At 46.7% G+C, this 20,715-nt stretch overlaps 2 protein-coding genes across 13 annotated transcripts in view; both read left to right on the top strand.

Annotated features, from left to right (window-relative positions):
• The window catches only part of LRRC20 (leucine rich repeat containing 20), a 118,669-nt gene extending 111,390 nt beyond the window's left edge, over positions 1-7,279 (top strand). For 11 of the 12 annotated variants that reach the window (XM_060198914.1, XM_016188579.2, XM_016188578.2 and 8 more), the window contains one exon: positions 4,796-7,279. In XM_060198914.1, the coding sequence (XP_060054897.1) occupies positions 4,796-4,950 (155 nt within the window). In that variant the 3' untranslated portion in view covers positions 4,951-7,279. The remainder of the gene's footprint in view (positions 1-4,795) is intronic. The other variant, XR_009551692.1, reaches the window with a different exon arrangement.
• Positions 3,236-20,715, top strand: part of SAR1A (secretion associated Ras related GTPase 1A) — a 140,902-nt gene continuing 123,422 nt past the window's right edge. The window contains exon 1 of the mRNA XM_060199137.1: positions 3,236-3,249. The gene's annotated coding sequence lies outside the window, so the exon portion shown is untranslated. The remainder of the gene's footprint in view (positions 3,250-20,715) is intronic.

Raw genomic sequence — 20,715 nt, 5'->3', positions numbered from 1 at the left:
TCTGCCCAGATGTCTTTTTGTCCCACCCAGTGTGTATGCCAAGTGTGATATTCATCCCTGGGCATTCTGAAACAAACAGAAGACTCTGCTTTCAGTGCCCTGTGCTCTAGGAGGCTGGGGGAGGGAGTAGGGTGTGGTGCCATAGCCCGAGGCCCCGGTTAACAAGCAGAGGTCCAAACTGCTCACCCTGAGGTGCAACCAGAGAACAGCTCCTCCTGCCTGTCACTGCAGGTCTTGATGCTTCTCCTTTGTCTCAGCATCAGCCCAGCTGCCCTCCTGCTCAGAGTTGCTTCCTCTTGTTGTGTCCAGCTTCTCAACTCCACAGGTCCTCCCAGTTCTGATGAGCCTCTGGTGTCTGTATACAGCCCCTTGCTGGCAGCCCGTGAAAATCAGTGCCACAGCCACCTCCCTGTGGCTTCTCTCAGCAGCTGTCAGAGCCATGGCCGGACTCTGACCTGTGAGTAGTGGCAAGGAGCCATTTCAAGGACCCCTCTTCCCTGCTCGTGGGATCTTCAGCCCATGTCTCAGTGGCCAGTCATGTTACTATTCTCAGTGTCACCTCTGCATGCTCTGCCCTAAAGGATCCCCAGTGGTGCCCTGGTGTGCTTGGTGCAGGTACCAGAAGTCTGACAGGGAGCAGGGGGTCCTGCCCTTGCTGAGTATGTGTTGCTACGTGGCACGGGCTGTCATGCCTCCGCCCAAAGGTGGGCAGGATGAGCCTCACTCCACAGGTGAGAAAGCCGGAGGCTTAGATGTCCTGCCTCGGGCTACACAGTCGCTGAAGCTAGTTTGATCTTTCTGACTCCAAGGTTTTCTGCTCAGCATCTTAACTACCTCTCCCACCCACTCTGTGCCCAGAAGCACTCACAGTGGAGGACCTAGAGGCATAAGCCTGGAAGAGTTGACAAGGTTCAGAAGTGTTATGGACAAGATAGGACAGGTTTATTCTGCACTGTGACCCAGGGCAGAACAAGGAGGTAGGGAAGACTTTGGAAACAATCTAAGACCATCTCCAGGAAATCCTTTCACTCAGGACAGATCAGTAAAGAAATGGTTGCCATGGGGAACTTCAGGTGGTTCAGAGATTCTGCCCCTCCTGCCTGCCCTGTGACCCCTGACTGGCTCAGAGGACTGAATATCCTGGGGAGGGAGAGTCAGGCCCAGGGAGCCCTGCAAGGAGGCTGTTTGCTGTCTCCCAGTACTAAGAATCCTCTGGAGGGTTCTCACAGTGCAGGGAGGGGACATGGCAGGCAACAATGTTGTTTGGGGAGTGGCATGTAGAACACACACCCTGAAGCCAGCTGGCCTAGTTCTGTGTCCTGGCTTCAGTGTTTCCTGCCTGCGTGGCCTTGGGCAAGTCAATCTCACCTCTCTGCACTTCACTTTCCTCATCTATAAAATGAACATCCTAACAGTACTCAACTCATATGGCCACTAGTATTACAAAGCCTAAAGATTGTTAAGTCAGCAAGCTTCCAACACACACCGCTTAAACAAAACCCAGCACCCGTAAGAAGACTTCACCCAAGAGAGATCTGAAAGGCCCAAATCCCTTCAACTCCCACCTTGCTGAGAACATGTTAGACTGACAGCCCTTCAGAGAAGAGGCCACTGGGAGCTCCCAGAGATGCTGAGTTGTCTGTTGGTACAGGTGGATGACCTTTGAGTTGCTTTCTCTCTCACCCCTCTGAAACCCCACTGGGCTGCAAAGCAGGGCCCAGACTCTGATGCTTAGTAGCTGAGCACCTGTCTTTCCGGAGCCTTTGTTGCCTCACCTGGCAAGTGGTCAGAAGAATTCCTGTATATTCTACTCTCATAGCTATGGGGAGAGCTGAATATGGAAGTGCTTCATAGATCTGAGTGACAGCTGCATATGAGGAATTGTCCTAAGTCAGTGGGATTTAAATTATGAATAAAGAACCACCAGGTAAACACAAAAAGAGGAACTTTATTAGATAGGCAGGAATAGTGTTAGAGATATTCTCCAAAACGTCAGTCCATAAATGACAAAATAAAGAAAGCCAAAGCTGTAAGGATCAGGGAGGTGACGTGGTGGGAAAATGCATATGCCTTCCATCTGTGAGGCTTTGGGTTCAATCTCTGGCACCAATTTCTGGGACTCCATGGGTAGTGGAACAGTGTTTTGGTCTTTTCATTAAAAATGAAAAGGGGGAGAGCAGGTGATGGTACAGCTGGTTGGGTGCACACGTTACAGTGTGCAAGGACCCAGGTTTGATCTCCCGGCCCCCATCTTCAGGAGGAAAGCTTTGCAAGTGATGAAGCAGTGCTGCAGGTGTCTCTTTCTCTCTCCCTCTCTACTACCCCCATCCTTTTGATCTCAGGCTGTCTCTACCCAATAAATAAAGATAATACATTTTTTAAATAAGAGGGACCAGGCAGTAGTGCAGCAGGTTAAGCGCACATGGCGTGAAGCACAAGGACCAGCGGAGTGATCCCGGTTGGAGCCCCCAGCTCCCCACCTGCAGGGGGAAAGTTTCACAAGTGGTGAAGCAGTGCAGCAGGTTCTTGCTCTTTCTCTCCCTCTCTCCCTCTCCCTCTCTCTCAACTTCTTTGTTATATTCAATAAAGTCTAATTTTTAATGGAAAAAAGATAAAACAACAAAATGTATCTAACATGTTATTATATGTCCATTTATATTAAAATAATAAGTGAGTGCTCCTTGGTGAGTAAGTAGAATGCAATCTATAGCACAATAATATTTGCATAAGCATTTATACTATGTGGTGATGTGGTCAGATATTAAAAACAGAACAAAAAAGACAAAAAGCCTTGGGCCAGTCAAATAGCTCACTTGAATAGCATGCTGCTTTGCCATATAGGGGACCCACGCTCGAGTCCAGCCCCCACAACAGTAAAGGAAATTTTGGTGTTGTGGTTTCTTTCTTTTCTTTTTAGTATTCTTTTTAAAAATTTTATTTATTATTGGGTAGAGACAGAAAGAAATTGAGAGGGGAGAGGGAGGTAGAGAGGTAAAGAGATAGAGAGACACTTGCAGCCCTGCTTCACCACTCGTGAAGCTTTGCCCCTACAGGTGGGGTCCAGGGGCTTAAACCTGGGTCCTTGTGCACTGTAATGTGTGCTCATAACCAGATGTCATTGGCTGTGGGGGGTGTAGAAGGCCATACAGAATCTGAGCTGCTTCAAGCATTAGGTCAGAGCAGGATGGATGCAGCCAGAGCTTCTGCCCAGTCAGAGCTTATATCCAAGGCAGCTGAGCCCGGTGGGCCTGTATGTTGAAACATTGACTCCTGGTTATCAGCCCACCTACTCCTGTATGTCCAGCTTCTGCTCTGAATACTTTATGTAAAATCCTCTGATCCTTATAACAACCCCCCCCCTTGAAGAAGTGCTTTTATTACACCCCTATTTCACACACGAAGAAACTGGAACCAAAGACCTCAAGTTTAATGAGAAGGAACTGGGGAGTCTGGCAGTAGCACAGCGGATTAAGCACACGTGGCGCAAAGCGCAAGGACCGGCGTGAGGATCCCAGTTCGAGCCCCTGGCTCCCCACCTGCAGGGGAGTCGCTTCACGGTGAAGCAGGTCTGCAGGTGTCTGTCTTTCTCTCCCTCTCCCTCCATTTCTCTCTGTCCTATCTAACAACGAGGACATCAATAACAACTACAACAACAATAAACACAAAGACAACAAAAGGGAAAATAAACAAATAAATATAAAAAATTAGAAGAAACTGTAAAATATTATCATGTTAATACAACCACTGCCTTATGGCTTGTTTATTTTTATTTTTTAATTTTGTCAAAGGCCAGATCACTGCTTCAGTATATGTATTGCTGGGGGTTGAGCTCAGGGCCTCATGCATGCAAAGTCCCACCGCTCAGACTGCTGCCTTTCTTCTTTGAGACAAAACTCACATAATAGAAAAGCAGTCATTTTCCTGTGCAGTTCAGTCGTATCTAGTACATTAATGATGTCCTGGAATCATCACTTCTCTCTAGTTTGAAAATGGGTTGTCATTACAGAGGAGAAGATGTGCCGAACAAGCCATCACGCTCCCATTCTCACAGGCCTGATCTGTCTTTATGGACGTGCCTATTATGGCGATTTCATACAATATGTGTGATCTTTCCTGTCTGACTTCTCTCCTCCAGCACGGTATTCTTTTTGATGCTGATTAATATGCCACTGTTCGACTCTGCCTCCCTTTGTCTTTCCTATTCATCCACTGATGGGCACTTGGCTGTGGGGACAGTGCTGCTGTGAACATCTGTGCCCAAGTATTTATTTAAGCGCGTGCTTGCAGTTCTACCCTGGTCTGGGAAAGCTGGTAATCCTATGTAAAGCTACTCATTTTTATTTATTTATTCCCTTCTGTTGCCCTTGTTTTTTATTGTTGTTGTTATTGATGTAGTCATTGTTGTTAGGACAGAGAGAAATGGAGAGAGGAGGGGGAGACGGGGAGAGAAAGAGAGACACCTGCAGACCTGCTTCACCACCTGTGAAGTGACTCCACTGCAGGTGGGGAGCCGGGAGCTTGAACTGCGATCCTCATGCCGGTCCTTGCACTTTGTGCCATGTGCGCTTAACCCGCTGCGCTACCGCCCGACTCCCATAGTGCTACTTTCTTTTGGCTGCTTTCCTGTATATGGTTAATTCCCTGGAGGACCCCCATGGGCTCACACAAGGTTGGGTGTCAGGAGTTGCGCCCATGTGATGAGAGCTCCTTCCCACCATGTGCACTGGCCTCCCCAGCAGATGGTATCGACACCTTCCTGCTCCTTCACTGTCTTCTCTGCCTCTCGCCCCCACAGATGTGCCCGTGGAGAAGCTGGCCACCATGCCCACCCTGCGCAGCGTCAATCTCCGCTTCAACCCACTGAATGCCGAAGTGCGCGTCATCGCCCCACCGCTCATCAAGTTTGAGATGCTTATGTCGCCAGAGGGTGCACGAGCCCCTCCACCTTAGGCCTCCCTCAAGCTCACCCAGCATGCAGCGGGGCAGGTGGGGTGTGCAGCTGGCCCAAGACAGATAGCTTAGAGCCACAGTGGGCCTGGGAGGCCCAGAGGGAGGGAGGTGGTGTACTGCTGGGGTGCAGCTCTGGACGGTCATAACTTCTGTGCAAACGTGTGCAGACTCCCACCATCTCTCTCTTACCCTTGATATTTAGGGAAAGGGTAATGGTGTGATACCTTCACTTTCTTTAGTTCCATGGAAGGTTTTAGTCCTTTCCTCCAAGTTATGATGTCAGCAGGCATCTTCTGAACAACAATCACGGAGTGTTTTCTAGGCCTCTGTGGGCAGGAGACCTTGTTCTCTGCTGAGAGCCAGTTGCTGCCTTGAGAAGAACAGAAGACCATCTGCATCTGTTTATTGCTTTCTGAGACCCAGCCAACCAGGTTGAAGCCCTTCCCGGGATCACCTCATTCCCAGCCCCGTGGGTTCCTGAGTTGGCAGTAGGAACCAGCTTTTGCAGGAAGCAGCAGGGAAAGTTGCCCAGGCTGCAGCCGGGCTGGGAAATTTTATCTGGGAACCTGAAGCACAGCAGGTTGGGAAACCAGGAAACAAATCAAGTTGACTCTGTCCTAGCTTAAAATTGAGAAAACAGTGGGTAAGAAGCTCTTCCTCTGCTTCTCCCACCACCACCTCCTTCAGATAAAACCAAGTGTGCTGGAATTACCCCTTGAGCTTTGGGAGAGGTGACCCAAAGAGAAAGACAAAAACTGTGTGCATCTGCAGACCTGGTCCAAGGTAACTATCAGTAGGTAGCCACACTTATCAAGTCTCCTTTGGCATCACACTGGCTGCCTTGTCAGGAGCTGGGGCACTGGGGGCACTGGGCACTATGGATGACTGGGTGTGTAGCTGGCGGACTCCCAGACCACCACCCCAAACCCCTGACAGACAGCTTAGTCACTGCTGGGCCCTCAACCTGGACCTGGAGTACAAGGCAGTAGGGTGAGCAGCTGCCCCTGTTTTCCTGAGTAATGAGTTTCCTGGGAGATGGGACTGTCACTGCTAACATCTGGGACAGTTCTAGTGCACTAGAACAACTGGACCCCTACCCGGACAGTGCCTAGAGCTCTTCCCACTAAATGCACCTCTAGTTAGGAGAAGCCCTGACCCTGATCCCCCTGCTATCTGCTGCCCAGCTTCTCCTAATCTCTGAGGCAAACACTTACAGCCCAGACCCCACCTCATCTTGAACTTGAACTTGTGTCCATGGAAGACACCTGAGATCCCTGTACCTGGGGTCAGCAATGCCATTCAACCCTATGTCATAGGCTTGTGGCTACTCCTCTACTCCTCGGACTTAATGTCAAGGGCCCAGATCATGGCTCTGAGCAGTGACCTTTCCTCAGTGTGCTCCCAAGTTCATCCCTGCTCCCCAGCCCTGGGGCCTGCCCCTACCCAGGCCTCCCATCTCAGCAAGGGACAGATAGTTAGGGCCATTGCTGATCCACCACCGAGTAGGTCTCTCACTCTGCACACCACCTGAGGAATAGCTGGCCCAACTCTAGGAAAGGGCTTTCAGCATTAGGACATCACGAGACCTGATCTCCAAGGCCTGGCCCCATCTACTCTTTGTGCTGAGGTGGGGGTCTTCCTTGTCAACGAAGAAGTGTGCTTTTCTGATATGAAAGCATCATGTGGCCAGAATCGTATAATTCGAATTGTGGTCTGTAAGCCAGCAGCTTCACCCATGGGCTCATGCTAGAAACGCAGATGCCCAGGCCCCACCCTCTGGAATCAGAATCCCTCTAGACATCTGCAAACAGGTCTTGCATTTTAACAAGATCCCCAAGCAGTTTCTACAATTGCTTTATGGTCTGAGAAGTAAGGCCCTAGGGGTGACCCTGGGAATATCCTTGGGGAGGAGGGTAAAGGTTATCTCAGCTCTCTCTCTCTCTCTCTCTCTCTCTCTGCCAGCATCAGGGCCAAGTCTGGCATATGTTCATCCCTCCCACTCCAAGTCAACCTCCTCAGGCACTCTGGACCTCTTGGTTCTTTTCAGAGTCTGTAGTTCTTCCAACAAAGTGAGTGACCGGAGTCGACAGGAGAGGCTTGGATTTGCCTGGCCCCTGGCTTCTCTGGGTCATCTCTGCATGCCAAGTCTCCTGTATCCCCAGCTCCTCCCTGTAGGCCCTTTGAAGGCCTTGTTTCTGGACGCTTAGAGAATTTGCTTTTGCTTCTCTGGGAAAATGTGGGTAGTCAGAGAAGCCCCCCACCCCACCTCCCCATAAGAGCCTACAGTGTTAGCTTCAGTCTGCAATAAAAAAGTGTTGGTTTCACCTGCCTGGTTGATGCTTGATTCAGCCTCATCTGACAGACCTCCTATAGTCTGCGATCCACTCCACCCACCTGCAAAGAGGAGGGCCTGTGCCCCTTACCGAAAGCATGAGGCGGAGCAAGCCAGGCTGGGCTGCTACCCGGGCTAGTCACAGATGGTCCAGCCTGCAGCCCAGCAGGGCCAGTGCACACTCTGGGGCTATGCTGCTGCGGAGCCTCTAACATCAGCCTGGGGGAGAGCTATTCACCTCTGAGTTTCCCCCTCTTGATGCCAGAAACTATACCCTTAGCAATTCCCTCGCTCGTGATAGTGGTTCTTAAAGAGAAACAGCAGCTGCGGTGGCATTACCAGGGAGTTGATTAGACATGCAGTTTCTCAGCCCCGCCCCAAACTTACAGAATCAAACAGTGGGGGAGAGCCCAGCGCTGAATTTTAACAAAACTTCCAGGTGTCCTGACTCAAGCCAATCTGTTTCTGGGTTCAAAGTTAAATCTGAGTTTTTTAGGACAGATGCTCCATTCCTTTTACTTAAGCATTTAGAGAGCTTAATGGACACCAGGCGGTGCCTAAGCACTTCACCAATGTTAATTCATTTAGTTCTGTGAACTGGACAAACCCCTTTCCTTCTGCAAGGCCCTGTTTCCTGCCTGTGAAGCTGAGGGGCTGCCTGGGAAGATCCCCTACCCTCCAAGAGCCATTCTGGAACTCACATGAAACTGTTTCTTCTGTTTGGGGGTCGTGCCATACTTGTCTCTTGTGAGTCAGCCTGAACTTGGGGTGGCTTCCCACCCCACCCCAGAGGTCGAAGGATTCTGCTGTTTCTTGGTGAGTATTGGCTCACCAGAAATGTCATCAGATGATGCAGGAGCTAAGCCTTTGTGGAGGTGAGAACTCTGCTCACTGGCGTCAATGTGGAGAGCACAGAGGCACCATTATTAGGAGATGTGGGAGTCTGGTCTCAGGTGGGGCTTTCAATGCCTAGGATGGAAGGCTTGCGTTGGAGTGGGTAAAAGTCATGTACAGTTAAAGGTTGATTAGACATAGCAAAGGATCATTTTGAGACGAGGGACTCGAAGTGTCTTAAGGCTTAAACCCTCTTTTTATTGCAATTTACTGAGGAGCTGAACAGTCTGATACTCCTCTAAGTGGTTCTTTGAGAAAATTCCCAAGATAAATAATAAAAGGATTTATAATTTTAACCTCCTGGGTAAAAGTTTCCTGGAATACAGAATTCTGGTAATATAGACAGTGAGCTATATGTAGCTAGAGGGTGTGTGTAAAGATTATTTAGGAGCTGGGCAGTGATGCATCTGGTTAAGTGTACATATTACAGTACATAAGGACCTGGGTTCAAGCCCCCGGTCCCCACCTGCAGGGGGAAAGCTTCACAAACAGTGAAGCAATACTGCAGCTGTCTTTCTCCCTGTCTATCCCCCTAAATGTAGGGATCCCTCTAAATTTCTCTCTGTCCTATCAAATAAAATAAATAAATAAAGTTTAATAAAAAGACTTATTTATTTACATATTTAAGTATTTTATTTGAAAGAGAGAACCAGAGCATCACTCTGACACATGATTTTGGGGACTAAATGCAATACTTGGTGCTTGTGAGTTCAGTGTTTTGCACTCACTGTGCCATTACACACTTACCTATTTAGAATGAGAAGGAGAGACCAAAACCAGAGCACCACTTTGTATCTGCATTTGTGATTGCTGGGACCAAGCCCCGTATCCTAGTGTCATGCACATGCAAGAAATGCACTTGACTATTGAGCCCCCCTCCCTGATCACTAGAGGGAGTCAATATTTTTTTTTAATGAGATCCATTCAAGAAAATGGTATATTCACTTCAGATATACGACATAATGATTTGGCATTTGTATATATGGCAAAGTCAACACTATACCAAATCTAGCTGGCATCTGTCATGACACACCAAGGGTTTGATTCTCAGTCTCTCCAAATATCTTGTTGGACCCTAGGGTCCTGCTTTGGAGCTGCTCATTACTGAAACGTGTCTGTTCCTTCTCACACAGCCAGCCCTGGGTGGCAGTGAATAGTTCCTGGAAGGGTGAACATTGGCAGCCATCTCAGAAAACCTGACTAGAGCACTGGGGAGAGGCTTAAGGACCAGGAGGAAGGCTGTGAGAAGGTGTGGCTGGGGGCTACTGGGCTGGGTCCGGACCAAGCTAAACTACCAGCGTGTGCCTGGGGGAGATGTGGGCCAGACTTAGCCCTCAGGAAAGAATTACAAGTCTGGCTGCTTTAGGACTGAGCAAGAGGATGCACTGAGCTAGTGTTTCTCACACTGAGAAGTCATCACCTGAAGGTTCCTGCTTTGCAGAAGAGGAAGCAAGTTGGGTTTTTGTTTGTTTTATGGGAGTGGCTAGGAGCAACCCTGGGCTTTGAACTGGGAGGTTGGCTCAGAGAAGAGGTGTGATCCTTTTCTCCAGCCCTCCATTCCTCATTTAACACCATCTCCTCCCATCTGCTTACACTACCCCTTTAGTACCCAGATAAGAACCTCACCTCTCTCTGGGCGGTGCAGATTCCTGGAGCACATCTGGATGCTGATGGGAGACTTAATCCCACAGGGGATGAGAACATTGATAACTCACCACATACTACATCTTCCTGTTAAAGAGCGAAATCAAACCACCATCCACTGCAAGGAAGCAAAAGATGTTTATTCACGAATTGCAATCCGGGCCGAGATGGTGACTGGTGTCAGTCTACCAAGCTCGACCCTGAACAAAGCTCAAACCATACAATTTATAGGAATTCAGACTACACTCAGGGAGGGGGAACACATCACCTTATCTGCCTATATCCAATCATTTCAAACTTAGCAAAAACCTGATCCATTCAGAGCAAAGCATGGGCTATTTCTAAATATCACACCAGACCAATAGGTCATTGCCAAAGTGGGGGTCACCACATTTTTTTGTTCTTTATTGGGACCACCGACCATCTGTTTGCAATCTATCAGGTCATCATTTGTCAGGCCATTTTTAACTGTCTGGTAACAGTATTCTGTTGCAGAGGTCATGATGAGTCCTGCTCGCTGCAGGGTCTGTCAAAATAATTGATGGCCTCTCAGGTTCTGTCGAGGGGAAAAGGGCAAGGAATTTTCCACCTCACTGGTCAGGAAGGCAAAAAGCAACTATATTTAAACTATTCTTAAAACTCAAACTTAAAAAGCAACTATAACTATTTTAGAGTTACTGCCTCTAACACTTCCTAGTTGCAGGAGCTGTGAACCTCTGTTCCAGCTCTCTGAGGACATCTCATAACTTGGGATCATGAAGTGTTCAAGGACATAGGCTTGTGCTGATAGGGAAAGATGACCAGAGAGCTCTGATCTCCAATTCCAGGATTTGGAGAGATAAGAGGAAAAGGGGAAGGACATTCGGAAGTAGTAATATGTGTACTATGACTTAGAAAGGAAGAGAAGGCAGGATCACAGGGGGAAATATATATATATATATATATTCCATATCTGTGACCCTGGGAGAATCACTTTAGGTTCCAATGGAGGGAGTGGAGGAATTCTGGCGGTGGGAATGATGTGGAAGTCTACCCTGTTATCTCATAATTTTTAAAATCATTGATAAAATTAAAAAATAAAATAAAAAATTCTTACCAGCCAGGGGATATGGGCACTGTCTTTCTTGTAGAATAAATTGGGGTGTCTTCAAGGGTGGACCCTGTAGGACTATGCTGTTACATACCTCCAAGGATTGTTATTTATAATGCATTCTTGCGAACTGGAGTGATTTACACAGAAGATTGTGTGTTTATGACTGTGGAGTTATGCAAGGAGTGGTGCTGGGTCTCTAGACTATTGGATTGATGGAAGATCATGATGCATTTTTGCATAGAAAAACATAGAAAAGTGTGTCATGACTTTCCCTTTAACCCAATACAAGAAGTGCAGCTAGTCTTCATTTAGTGAGCTACATCCAGAAGGAGGTGGCACAGTGCATCAAGCATTGCAGTCTCAAGTATTTAGTGACTTGTATCCACCGATTAGAGTTGTGACCAGCTATCTCTTCGATGAGCGGGTACTGTGGCAATGTCTGAGGACTCTGGTCTTGGATGACTGCAGAGCAGTGGCTCAGCTTCAAGCATCTCCTCTCACATCACCTCCCTCCGTTTCAGTCTCACTCCTGCAGCTAGTCAGTATACACTATTGTAGCACTTTTTGTCTCTATTTGTACTTTATCCTGCATTCCACAGTACAATTGATTTCCTCTAATTTTATTACAGTACTACATACGATAAACAGCTGAGCATTTAAAATCTATTAAAACATTATTAATAACCTAAAGGTGGCATGAAACTAAAGATGATTGACAAACCTGCTGCAAGGACAGGCCCTATGCCTAAAATACTAGTAAGGGGTGGCTCCTTGTTTGTTGACAAATTCGTTTATTCACCAGGGTTTCCAAACCCAGTCACCAAGTGAGGGCTGCAGAATTCCAAGATGCGGATCCCCATGCTCACCTGAGCCTCAGTAAACCAGACTCAAGGTAGGGTCCACACCCCAGCACCTCAGAGAGTCTGTGCTGCACGCACACTGTGCAGAGGATCCTTCCGAATCCCAGTTCAGTCACCTGTGCCAAGTCCTTCTGTGTAAAAGGCACATCCTCACTGTGATCTTTGAGACCTGACCTCACCTTCCCTCTGCTGTCTCTCTGGTTATTGCACTCTGGGTACACTAGCTTCACCGTGTTCCTCCAGCACCCTAGGTGTGCCTCAGGGCCTTTGCATCCGATCAGAAACACTTGCTTCTCCAGGACTGACCAGCGGTAGAAAGTCTTCCTTGCTTTGGTCTGCCCATCCCTCAGAAGCTGTGTTACTGTGGCACGAGCTCTTCCTAAGTGGAGAGGCCAGCCCCCTTCTTTCCCTCCCGCCACCCTGCCATTATGCCTGAAATCCAGCAGGTATGAGAAAATTACTTAACCAAGCACCATCCTCTCCCTGTGATCTTACTCCATTCATGTATTAGAAAAGGGATTCCGGGGGTCGGGCAGTAGCGCAGTGGGTTATGCGCACATGGCGCCAAGTGCAAGGACCTGTGCAAGCATCCTGGTTCCAGCCCCCAGATTCCCACCTGCAGGGGGTTGCTTCACAAGCGGTGAAGCAGGTCTGCAGGTGTCTATCTTTCTCTGCCCTTCTCTATTTTCCCCTTCTCTCTCAATTTCTCTCTGTCCTATCCAACAACAACAACAATAACAGCAACAAAAACAATGGAGAAAAGATATCCTCCAGGAGCAGTGGACTCATAGTGTGGGTGCTGAGCCCCAGCAATAAAACTGGAGGCAAAAAAGAGAGAGAGATTCCCACAGACAGTGCTAAAGACCAGAGTACTGGGCTAAGCTCTTGCTACTTAAAGGGAAGACCCAGCTGATCATCATCAATGGTGGTCAAGGGCAAGTTCTAACTGTAGAGCTAACGTCCCTCCGCAGACCTTCTGAATCATACTCTTCTCTCACCAGAGCCCCATGTGATATGTGGGCAGGTCAGAGCTTGAGTAAGATGGCTCATATTGACTTGAGATCCATTGTTGATTTCTCAAAGTTCCTCTGATAGGTGGTGCCAGAGTATTATGTTCAGAAACTAAAAACAGGAGACTGTGACTTTCAGGACTGTGCCCTCAGGACACATCCTTTCAGTTAGAAACCAATTTTTAGGGCACTGGGGACTTGTGGGTTCACCCCATCTTTATTTTTCCTACCAGGATTTTTACTGGGGCTTTATTCTCTCTGTATTTCTCTTCAGGTAGAGAGTAAGACAGACAGAGACAGAGAGACTCTACCACTTGTGGAGCTCCCCCTCTGAATGGTGTTCCCATATGGTCTGTAGGGATTCCAAACCCAGGTCCTCTTGCACATAGTAAAGTGTGCACACTACTCAGTGTGCTATCACCTGGTCTTGGCCAAGTCATCTTATGAGCTGAACACATGTCAAAGATTTTGTCCAACTCAGTGATGAAACCAATAAGATGAAAAGTTCCTTTCCAGCACATTTGAAGAACTAGTTTAGTCCTTTAATAAAAAAATTTTTAAATACAAAAGGTGTTTCTCTCCTCTTGTCTACTCTCCTCTCCTCTCCTGGGTCAACTAGGAATACCAAAGGACATCATCTGGGACTGCAACAGGATAGGACTAGAATGACTTCAGGAACCCACCAAATCACCAGTGAGTGCAAATACATGTGACTCATGGGCAGAGAGGAGCCTAGGGAGAGATTAAGTGGCTGGTAACAATCCGGCAGTTTACTAGTTGAGACACCACCTCCAATCTGTTTCACCAACAAAAAGACAGCTGAAGGGAGGAGAGGACACCCCTAAGACTCACCAAATGCAACTGTGAATCTCCATTGCTACTGCCCTCAGAAGCTGGAGCAGCAGGGAGGAGGCTTTGTACTGACACCAGGGGCAGAGAACTAAAGAGGAAACTCAGGAGAAGATCTATACCTTGGTGGGGCTGTGAGAGTCTCTTTGCATAACCAATGGGTTTTCTCTGCCCCACCCTGCTTTATCTCTTGGTCAGGAGTGAGGAATTAAGCAAAGAAGCCTATTTATAGTTTAAAAGCCCTCAGGCTCCCATAGCCTAAAGGGAAAGAAAAAGAACAAAAGAGGCTTTTAATACACTGTGCTCCAACTCAGGGACTAAAATAATATTGAAACAACTGTCAATTTCCACAACTGTGAACCCTGTAAGTACCTTACTTAGACACAAGTCAACCCAGGCAAGAGTGATCAGTAATTTGAAAAGTACTGAGAAAGGGACCTCATAACATACTATATAGAATGGTTAAACCAACAAGAATAAATATTGGAGAAATGAACCAGGACAAGAGTTCAGCTAAAAGCCCCCAAAAGCTGAAGCACAAAATAATGAGGTCAACATCAAACACTAGTTAAGGTAATAATCACAGGAGTCAGTAAAGAGTTTGAAAGAATTCTCATCAGAAATGCAGAAACAACAAATGAGACTCTGGAAGAAAACACTATCTCAAGGTTATTAGAGAGCTGAAAGCTGAAATAGCTAAGAACACAACTAGCTGAACAAGCTAAAATAGTATCAGAACAGGATAACAAAATAGATGAACTCCAGAAAACAGTAGAGGGGAGAGAGAATAGAATAAATGAGGCTGAAGACAGAATTAGCAAGATAGAGGACAAATTAGAGACAACTAAAAAAAAGATCTCAAAAGATATTAAGAGATACTGAAAACAACAACAGAGACCTATGGGATGACTTCAAAAGAAATAATATATGCATTATTGGTTTACCAGAGGAAGAAAGAGAGGGAGGGGAAGAAAGCATTCTTCAGGACATAATAGCTGAGAACTTCTCTAGTCTAGACAACATAAAAGACATAAAGGTTTGAGAAGCCCAGAGGATCCCAAACAGAATTAACCCAGACTTAAAGACACCAAGACAGATCATATTTAAAATGGAAAGGAATAAGGATAAAGAAAGGATCCTGAAGTCTGCAAGAGAAAAACAAAGAGTCATCTACAGAGGAAAACCCATAAGATTAGCAGCAGACTTCTCCACACAAACACTACAAGCCAGAAGATAATTGCAAGATATCTTTCGAGTGCTCAATGAGAAAAGCTTTCAACCAAGACTACTATGTCCTGCTAGACTGTCATTCAGACTAGATGGAGGCATAAAAGCCTTCTCAGACAAGCAACAGTTGAAAGAATCAACAATCATCAAGCCTGCCCTGAAAGAAGTTCTGAAAGGTCTCCTATAAACAGACCACCATAAATAGGCTATATATCAGAACACTAAAAATCTACACGAATGGTGTTAAAATATAAATAAATTTTTTTTTAAAAAGATAGTCAACAATTTGTTTGGCTTTGTATGTTAACTTTCTTGTCAACCACCAGGTTCCAGATGCTAGCATGATGCTGACCAGACTTCCCTGGATAGACAACCCCACCAATGTATCCTGGAGCTTCCACTTCCCCAAAGCCCCACCCCACTAGGGAAAGAGAAAGACAGGCTGGGAGTGTGTATCGACCTGCCAATGACCATGTTCAGTGGGGAAGCAATTACAGAAGCCAGACCTTCCAACTTCTGCACCCCATAATGACCCTGGGTCCATACTCCCAGAGGGATTAAAGAATAGGAAAGCTATCAGGGGGAGGGGATGGGATATGGAGTTCTGGTGGTGGGAATTGTGTGGAGTTGTACCTCTCTTATCCTGTGGTTTTGTCAGTGTTTCATTTTTACAAATAAAAAAAATTTAAATAAAATAACTATCAGATGGCTTTGCACCCATATAATTTTAAAATACCTGAACTTGAAAGAAAAGAAAAAGTAATCGACCTGTCTCAAAGACTTTATGAGAACTATAATGGTTATAATTGCAGGGAATGGAGACATAGAACTTTGGTGGTGAATAAAGAGTGTAAATAACTTTTTATTTAATAGTCTTAGTAAATAGTAAATCAATATTAAGTCACTAATAAAAATTAATGAAGAAACAAACAAACAAACAAAGCAATGTTGGAATAAAACTGCTTTTACACATAACATATGTCAATGTCCTACTAAGCAGTAGTAGCCAATTTTGGAGTTGACTTTCTTTTTCACTGGACACAAATCCGTAATTGTGTGGGCAATTTCACAGAGTATGTGCCCTTAATTAATGGGATCTAACAAAGCCACAGAGGCAATTCTCATGGGTGTGCTTGTTAAAAACTGTTTCATGCATAGTTACCATTTGGCTCCATCTCTAGGTTTTAAGTAATATTCCTAATAACAAAGTCCCCTTGGAGGGTGTTAATATTCTTGGGACCAAGTTTATCATCTGCTCTGTTTCTGCTAACGGACTGGAACCTCTAAACCTTGAAGGAAAAGAGTGATGCACAAAGAAATAGAGGAGTTTTTTTAAAAAAAAAAAAAAAAAAAAGTTAAAATAATTCAACAGTAGCATACATGCATGCCAGGAGTCCTGGATATGATCCCCAGCACCACGAAAAGCCAGAGCTGAATAGTCCTCTGGTCCAAAAAATAAAAAGGCAAAAGTTAAAAATAAACATAGGAGGCCACTTGGTGGCACACCCAGTTGAGTGCAAATGTTGCAATGCACAAGGTCTGGGGTTCAAGCCAGAAAGAAAGCCTTGCAAGCAGTGAAACAGTGCTTCAGGACTCTCTTTCCCTCTCCCTCTCCCTCCCCCTCCCCCTCCCCCTCGCTTCCCCCTCCCTCTCTGCCTCCCCCTCTCCCTCCCCCTCCCCCCTCCCTCCCCCTCCCCCTCTCCCTCCCTTTCTTTCTCCTCTATATCTCCCTTTCCCCTCTATTTCTGTCTCTATCCAATAAATAAAAATATTTTTTAATGTACCACATCTTTAAAAATATGACATATATATTCAGATAACCATGTGTCTGTGACTATAACTAGTGTTTTCCATTCTTTTTTTTTTTTCATTTAATCCCCATCACAGATTAGGGAGTGGCTACTTTTATTTTAATCATATAGATGAAGACACTGGGGACTAGGATAAATAGAGAACCTGGCCAAGGTAAGATACTCATTGGTGTGGGCAACTGGAATTCAATTTCAGGCCTTCTGATGAAAGTCTTTGTCTCTTAGAATGGGACTCTGGGGTCCAGGAAGTGGGTTGTAGAGACCACACCTCACCCCCAACAGGCTACTTACTCATCTTTTCCCAAGAGACCTTAGCACCTTCCCAACTTTGTGTTCTTTCTCACCCTGTGGAGACCTGTTTGAACCCTTGTCCATCCCAGAAGACTTTATACCACAGACCGGGGCACAGGACCCCAGTCAGACAACTGGAGCTCTTCACTGTGCGCCTGAGCCCTAAAGTCTCCCCGCCCCTCTCAGGAAGAGAGATCTTACATCTGGCTTTTCTTTTTCCTCTTCTTCTCTTTTCTTCTCTTTTCTTTTCTTTCCTCTTCTCTTCTCTTCTTTTCTTTTCTGCCTCCAGGATTATTGCTGGGGCTGGGTACCTGCACTATGAATCCACTGCTCCAGGAGGACTATGTTTTCCCTTTTGTTGCCCTGGTTGTTTATCGTTGTTGTTGTTGTTCTTATTGTTGTTGTTATTGTTGTCATTGTTGGACAGGACAGAGAGAAATGGAGAGAGGAGGGGAAGATAGAGAGGAGGAGAAAAAGATAGATACCTGCAGACCTGCTTCTCCGCCTGTGAAGCAACCCTCCTGCTGCTGGGGAGCCTGGGGCTTGAACTGGGAAATTTACTCGGTCCTTGTGCTTCCTGCCATGTGTTAAGCTTCCTGCTTAATGCACTGTGCTACTGGCCGGCCCCCTTACATCTGTTTTTTCCAGAAAAGAAGGCAGATCATCTGAGTAAGAGAGTGCTTCTGGCCCATTTTACTGATGGGAACACTAAATTCCAGAGAAGTTGGTGTAGATATCATTTGGAGCCTACAGATGTGCAGGATTATAGGAATGGCTGGAAGAATGATCATACATCCTAGCTTCTGCCCTGGGTTCTTTCTAGGGCCCTACTGGTGTTTGGATACTGGTCTATTAGTATGTGGGAGCCCCCAGCCTGCTCCTTGTCTGTGCAGCCAGTCAGCTCTGGTGTGGAGGTGAGTGAATTTTTACAACCCTGAATGTCATTTATAAGTGCAGATAACAACTCTGACCTCCTTCCTTGGGGAGAGATCACTAATAAGCATTTTGAAGTGTTCTGAAAGTAATTCTCCTCTAAGGCTGGTAGAGCGAGATAGATGGGGCTCTCAGAAATGGACCCAGTTTAGATTTCAGCTTTCCTCACTTTTCAAGGTGACTGTCCCTCCTTCCCCAAGCAAGCACCACCACACAGATGATGCAGCCTTCCCAGATATACATGCAAGAGTTATATCGCTAGAAGGCTGAGACCCCCCCCCTCCTCTGACCTGCAGATTCTGAATCTTTTCAAAATGGCAGCAATGCCAGTGGTCTTCCTTGCTCCAGAGGTTGGTGTTCACTTCCAGCCTGGAAGAGATAGACTGTGTCTCCCACAGGAGATTCATGGCTTTCCCACCACCAGGGAGGTATCCCACAGGGCACTCTGAGGCTTCCTGCCAGACTTCTCCTGGGCACCTACCAATACTCTCAAGTACCTCAGAGCACACTGACAACTCAGAGAAGGAGTTTGTGTGAGAAGCCAACACAGGACTGTGTTGGGACATGAACGTAATTAGCATAAGGCTGATGTCAGCCTGACAAGCATATGATGGACTTAGGCAAACCCACAAGGGATTGTGGGTGTATAGGAAGTTATTTAAATGAGTGTCTGGAGGAAATTGAGCTCTCTGTTTCTGCTGCCCTTGCCTGCTCACCTTCTCCCTAGGACTCTCCATGCCACTTCCTCTGGGGACTTGAACACATGCAGCCAAGTGTTGGTAAGTAACTACCTTAATGACTCATGGCTCTCCACCATTTCCCATTTTTCTAAACCCCAGTCAAAGCCAGCCAAAGCTTTTAACTTTTAATTATTGTAGGGCTGGGAATCCCATCCACATGCAGCAAGAGCCTGTGACTAGGAAGGATGTGAGAATGCCAAGCCTCTGAGAAGAATGGCGGTCATGTCATTGTCCTCCTTAGCCTCCTTCCTTGCCTCCCAGAAAATCAAAGTCCCAATTCACTCTCAGCTATTTCCCTCCTCACTCTGAACACAGGCACGTGTCCATATTTATTTCAGTCAGCACAAGAGGCTCTTCTGGCTTCAAGGACCTTCCCAATACACTGTCCTCAAGACACGCCCACCGCCAACACCTAGATTTTCAGATAGTTATGAGTTTTCCAGGATGAAACTTCCTGTGAAAAAGACTCCCTGAGTGTGAACTGCAGACTTGGGGTGGGTGTGATGCGGAGGAACTCCCATGAACATGAAGAGTCGGGCAAAGGCTTGACCAGAACAGACAGAGTGGTAAGGAACACACATATTTTTTTCAGGTTAAGTTTTTCTGTTCCAGAGCTTCACACATGTTTAATACCACCACTTCTGGGCCATCTTTTTCTTTCTCTCTAATTCCAATAACTAGAGAAAGACACACACACACACACACACACACACACACACAGAGAGAGAGAGAGAGAGAGAGAGGGAAATCACAGCACTGCTCTATAATCCATGGAGCTTCCCCTGGTGTTGTGGTTCCCCCATGTGGTTTTGGGACTTGAACCCAGGGGCAGGGTGTTCATGGTAGGCTGTGTGCCCTACCACATGAGCTATCTCTCATGTCCCAGGCAGAATGGGAAGCCCTCAAAGAAGTGAAGGCACCCCTTGGGAAGAATGAGGATCATCCTGTGCCCTGGGTGGTAGCACTGAAAGTTTCACAGATGTGCCTTCTGAGGGCCAAGAGCCTTGAGGAGGGGCAGGGGTGGGGTGTGAGGCAGCAGAACCAGTGTCCAAGGAGCTCAGGACAGTGCCCTACCCCTCTCACCACTGTCTGACTGAGTAGCACTGGGTAAAGCCAACTCAGCGACTCCACCTGTAAATTGGGGGAGATGGCAACTGCTGGGCTGAAGGGCTCAGTGTCGGAGGGCCAGCGGTGAGAAGAGCCTCAGCCCTGCAGTGAGGGGAAAACCTGGGGTGGAGGCATGATCAGAAATGGAACAGTGGAGTGGGACACACACCACAGGAGGATGTGGAAACAGATTATAAGGCCCTTCCAACTCTGAGACTCTGCCAGTCACTCAGAGCAGGATAGGAATGAGGAGAAATGAGACTAGGGAGAAGCCTAACACTAAAGGTTTCCTCAGAGTTCCCCAGCCAATAAGCCCTTGAACCCCAACATAGGAAGAAATAGACTACCAAGTCTCTTCCAGGGCCTGGAAACTGGGTTTTTAATTCATGTGTCAAAAACCTGTGATGCAGTTAACAGTTAATGGTATTTACACACTTTCTTCATGTTTGGGAGCTACTCTCTACCCTGATCCAGCTTTGTAGCCCAATACTCAGCTCTGACACCATCCTCCCAGATAATATTTTTAGTCCATTTGTAGGTTAGCTATCAGGCTCAGGCAAAAATTACAAAGTAAACTTGCTAGTTTCTTTCCACTCAAAGACCCTGAATTTTATCTGCTTTACTCCTACCTGTGGGTTCTTGTTTATTTAACAGTTTTTACTGCTTTATATCTTACTGCCTTTCAGCCACCAAGTGGCAGATGTTACTATGATTCCAATCCTGACTTCTCTGGGCAGATGACCTCACCAAAATGTCATGAAGTCTCACCTCTCCAGAGTCCTACCCCACTAGGGAAAGATAGAAACAGGCTGGGATATGGATTGATCTGCCAGTGTCCATGTCTAGCAGAGAAATGACTATAGAAGCCAGACCTTTCACCTTCTGCACCCCATAAAGAATTTTGGTCCATACTCCCAGAGGCGTAAAGAGTAGAGAAGCTTCCAGTGGAGAGGATGGGACACAGAACTCTGGTG

The sequence above is a fragment of the Erinaceus europaeus genome, chromosome 1 (genome assembly GCF_950295315.1).
Source record: "Erinaceus europaeus chromosome 1, mEriEur2.1, whole genome shotgun sequence".
Classification (NCBI taxonomy): Eukaryota; Metazoa; Chordata; class Mammalia; order Eulipotyphla; family Erinaceidae; genus Erinaceus; species Erinaceus europaeus.
Note: the sequence above shows the minus strand (reverse complement) of the source record. Positions and strands in the feature narration are given on the sequence as shown.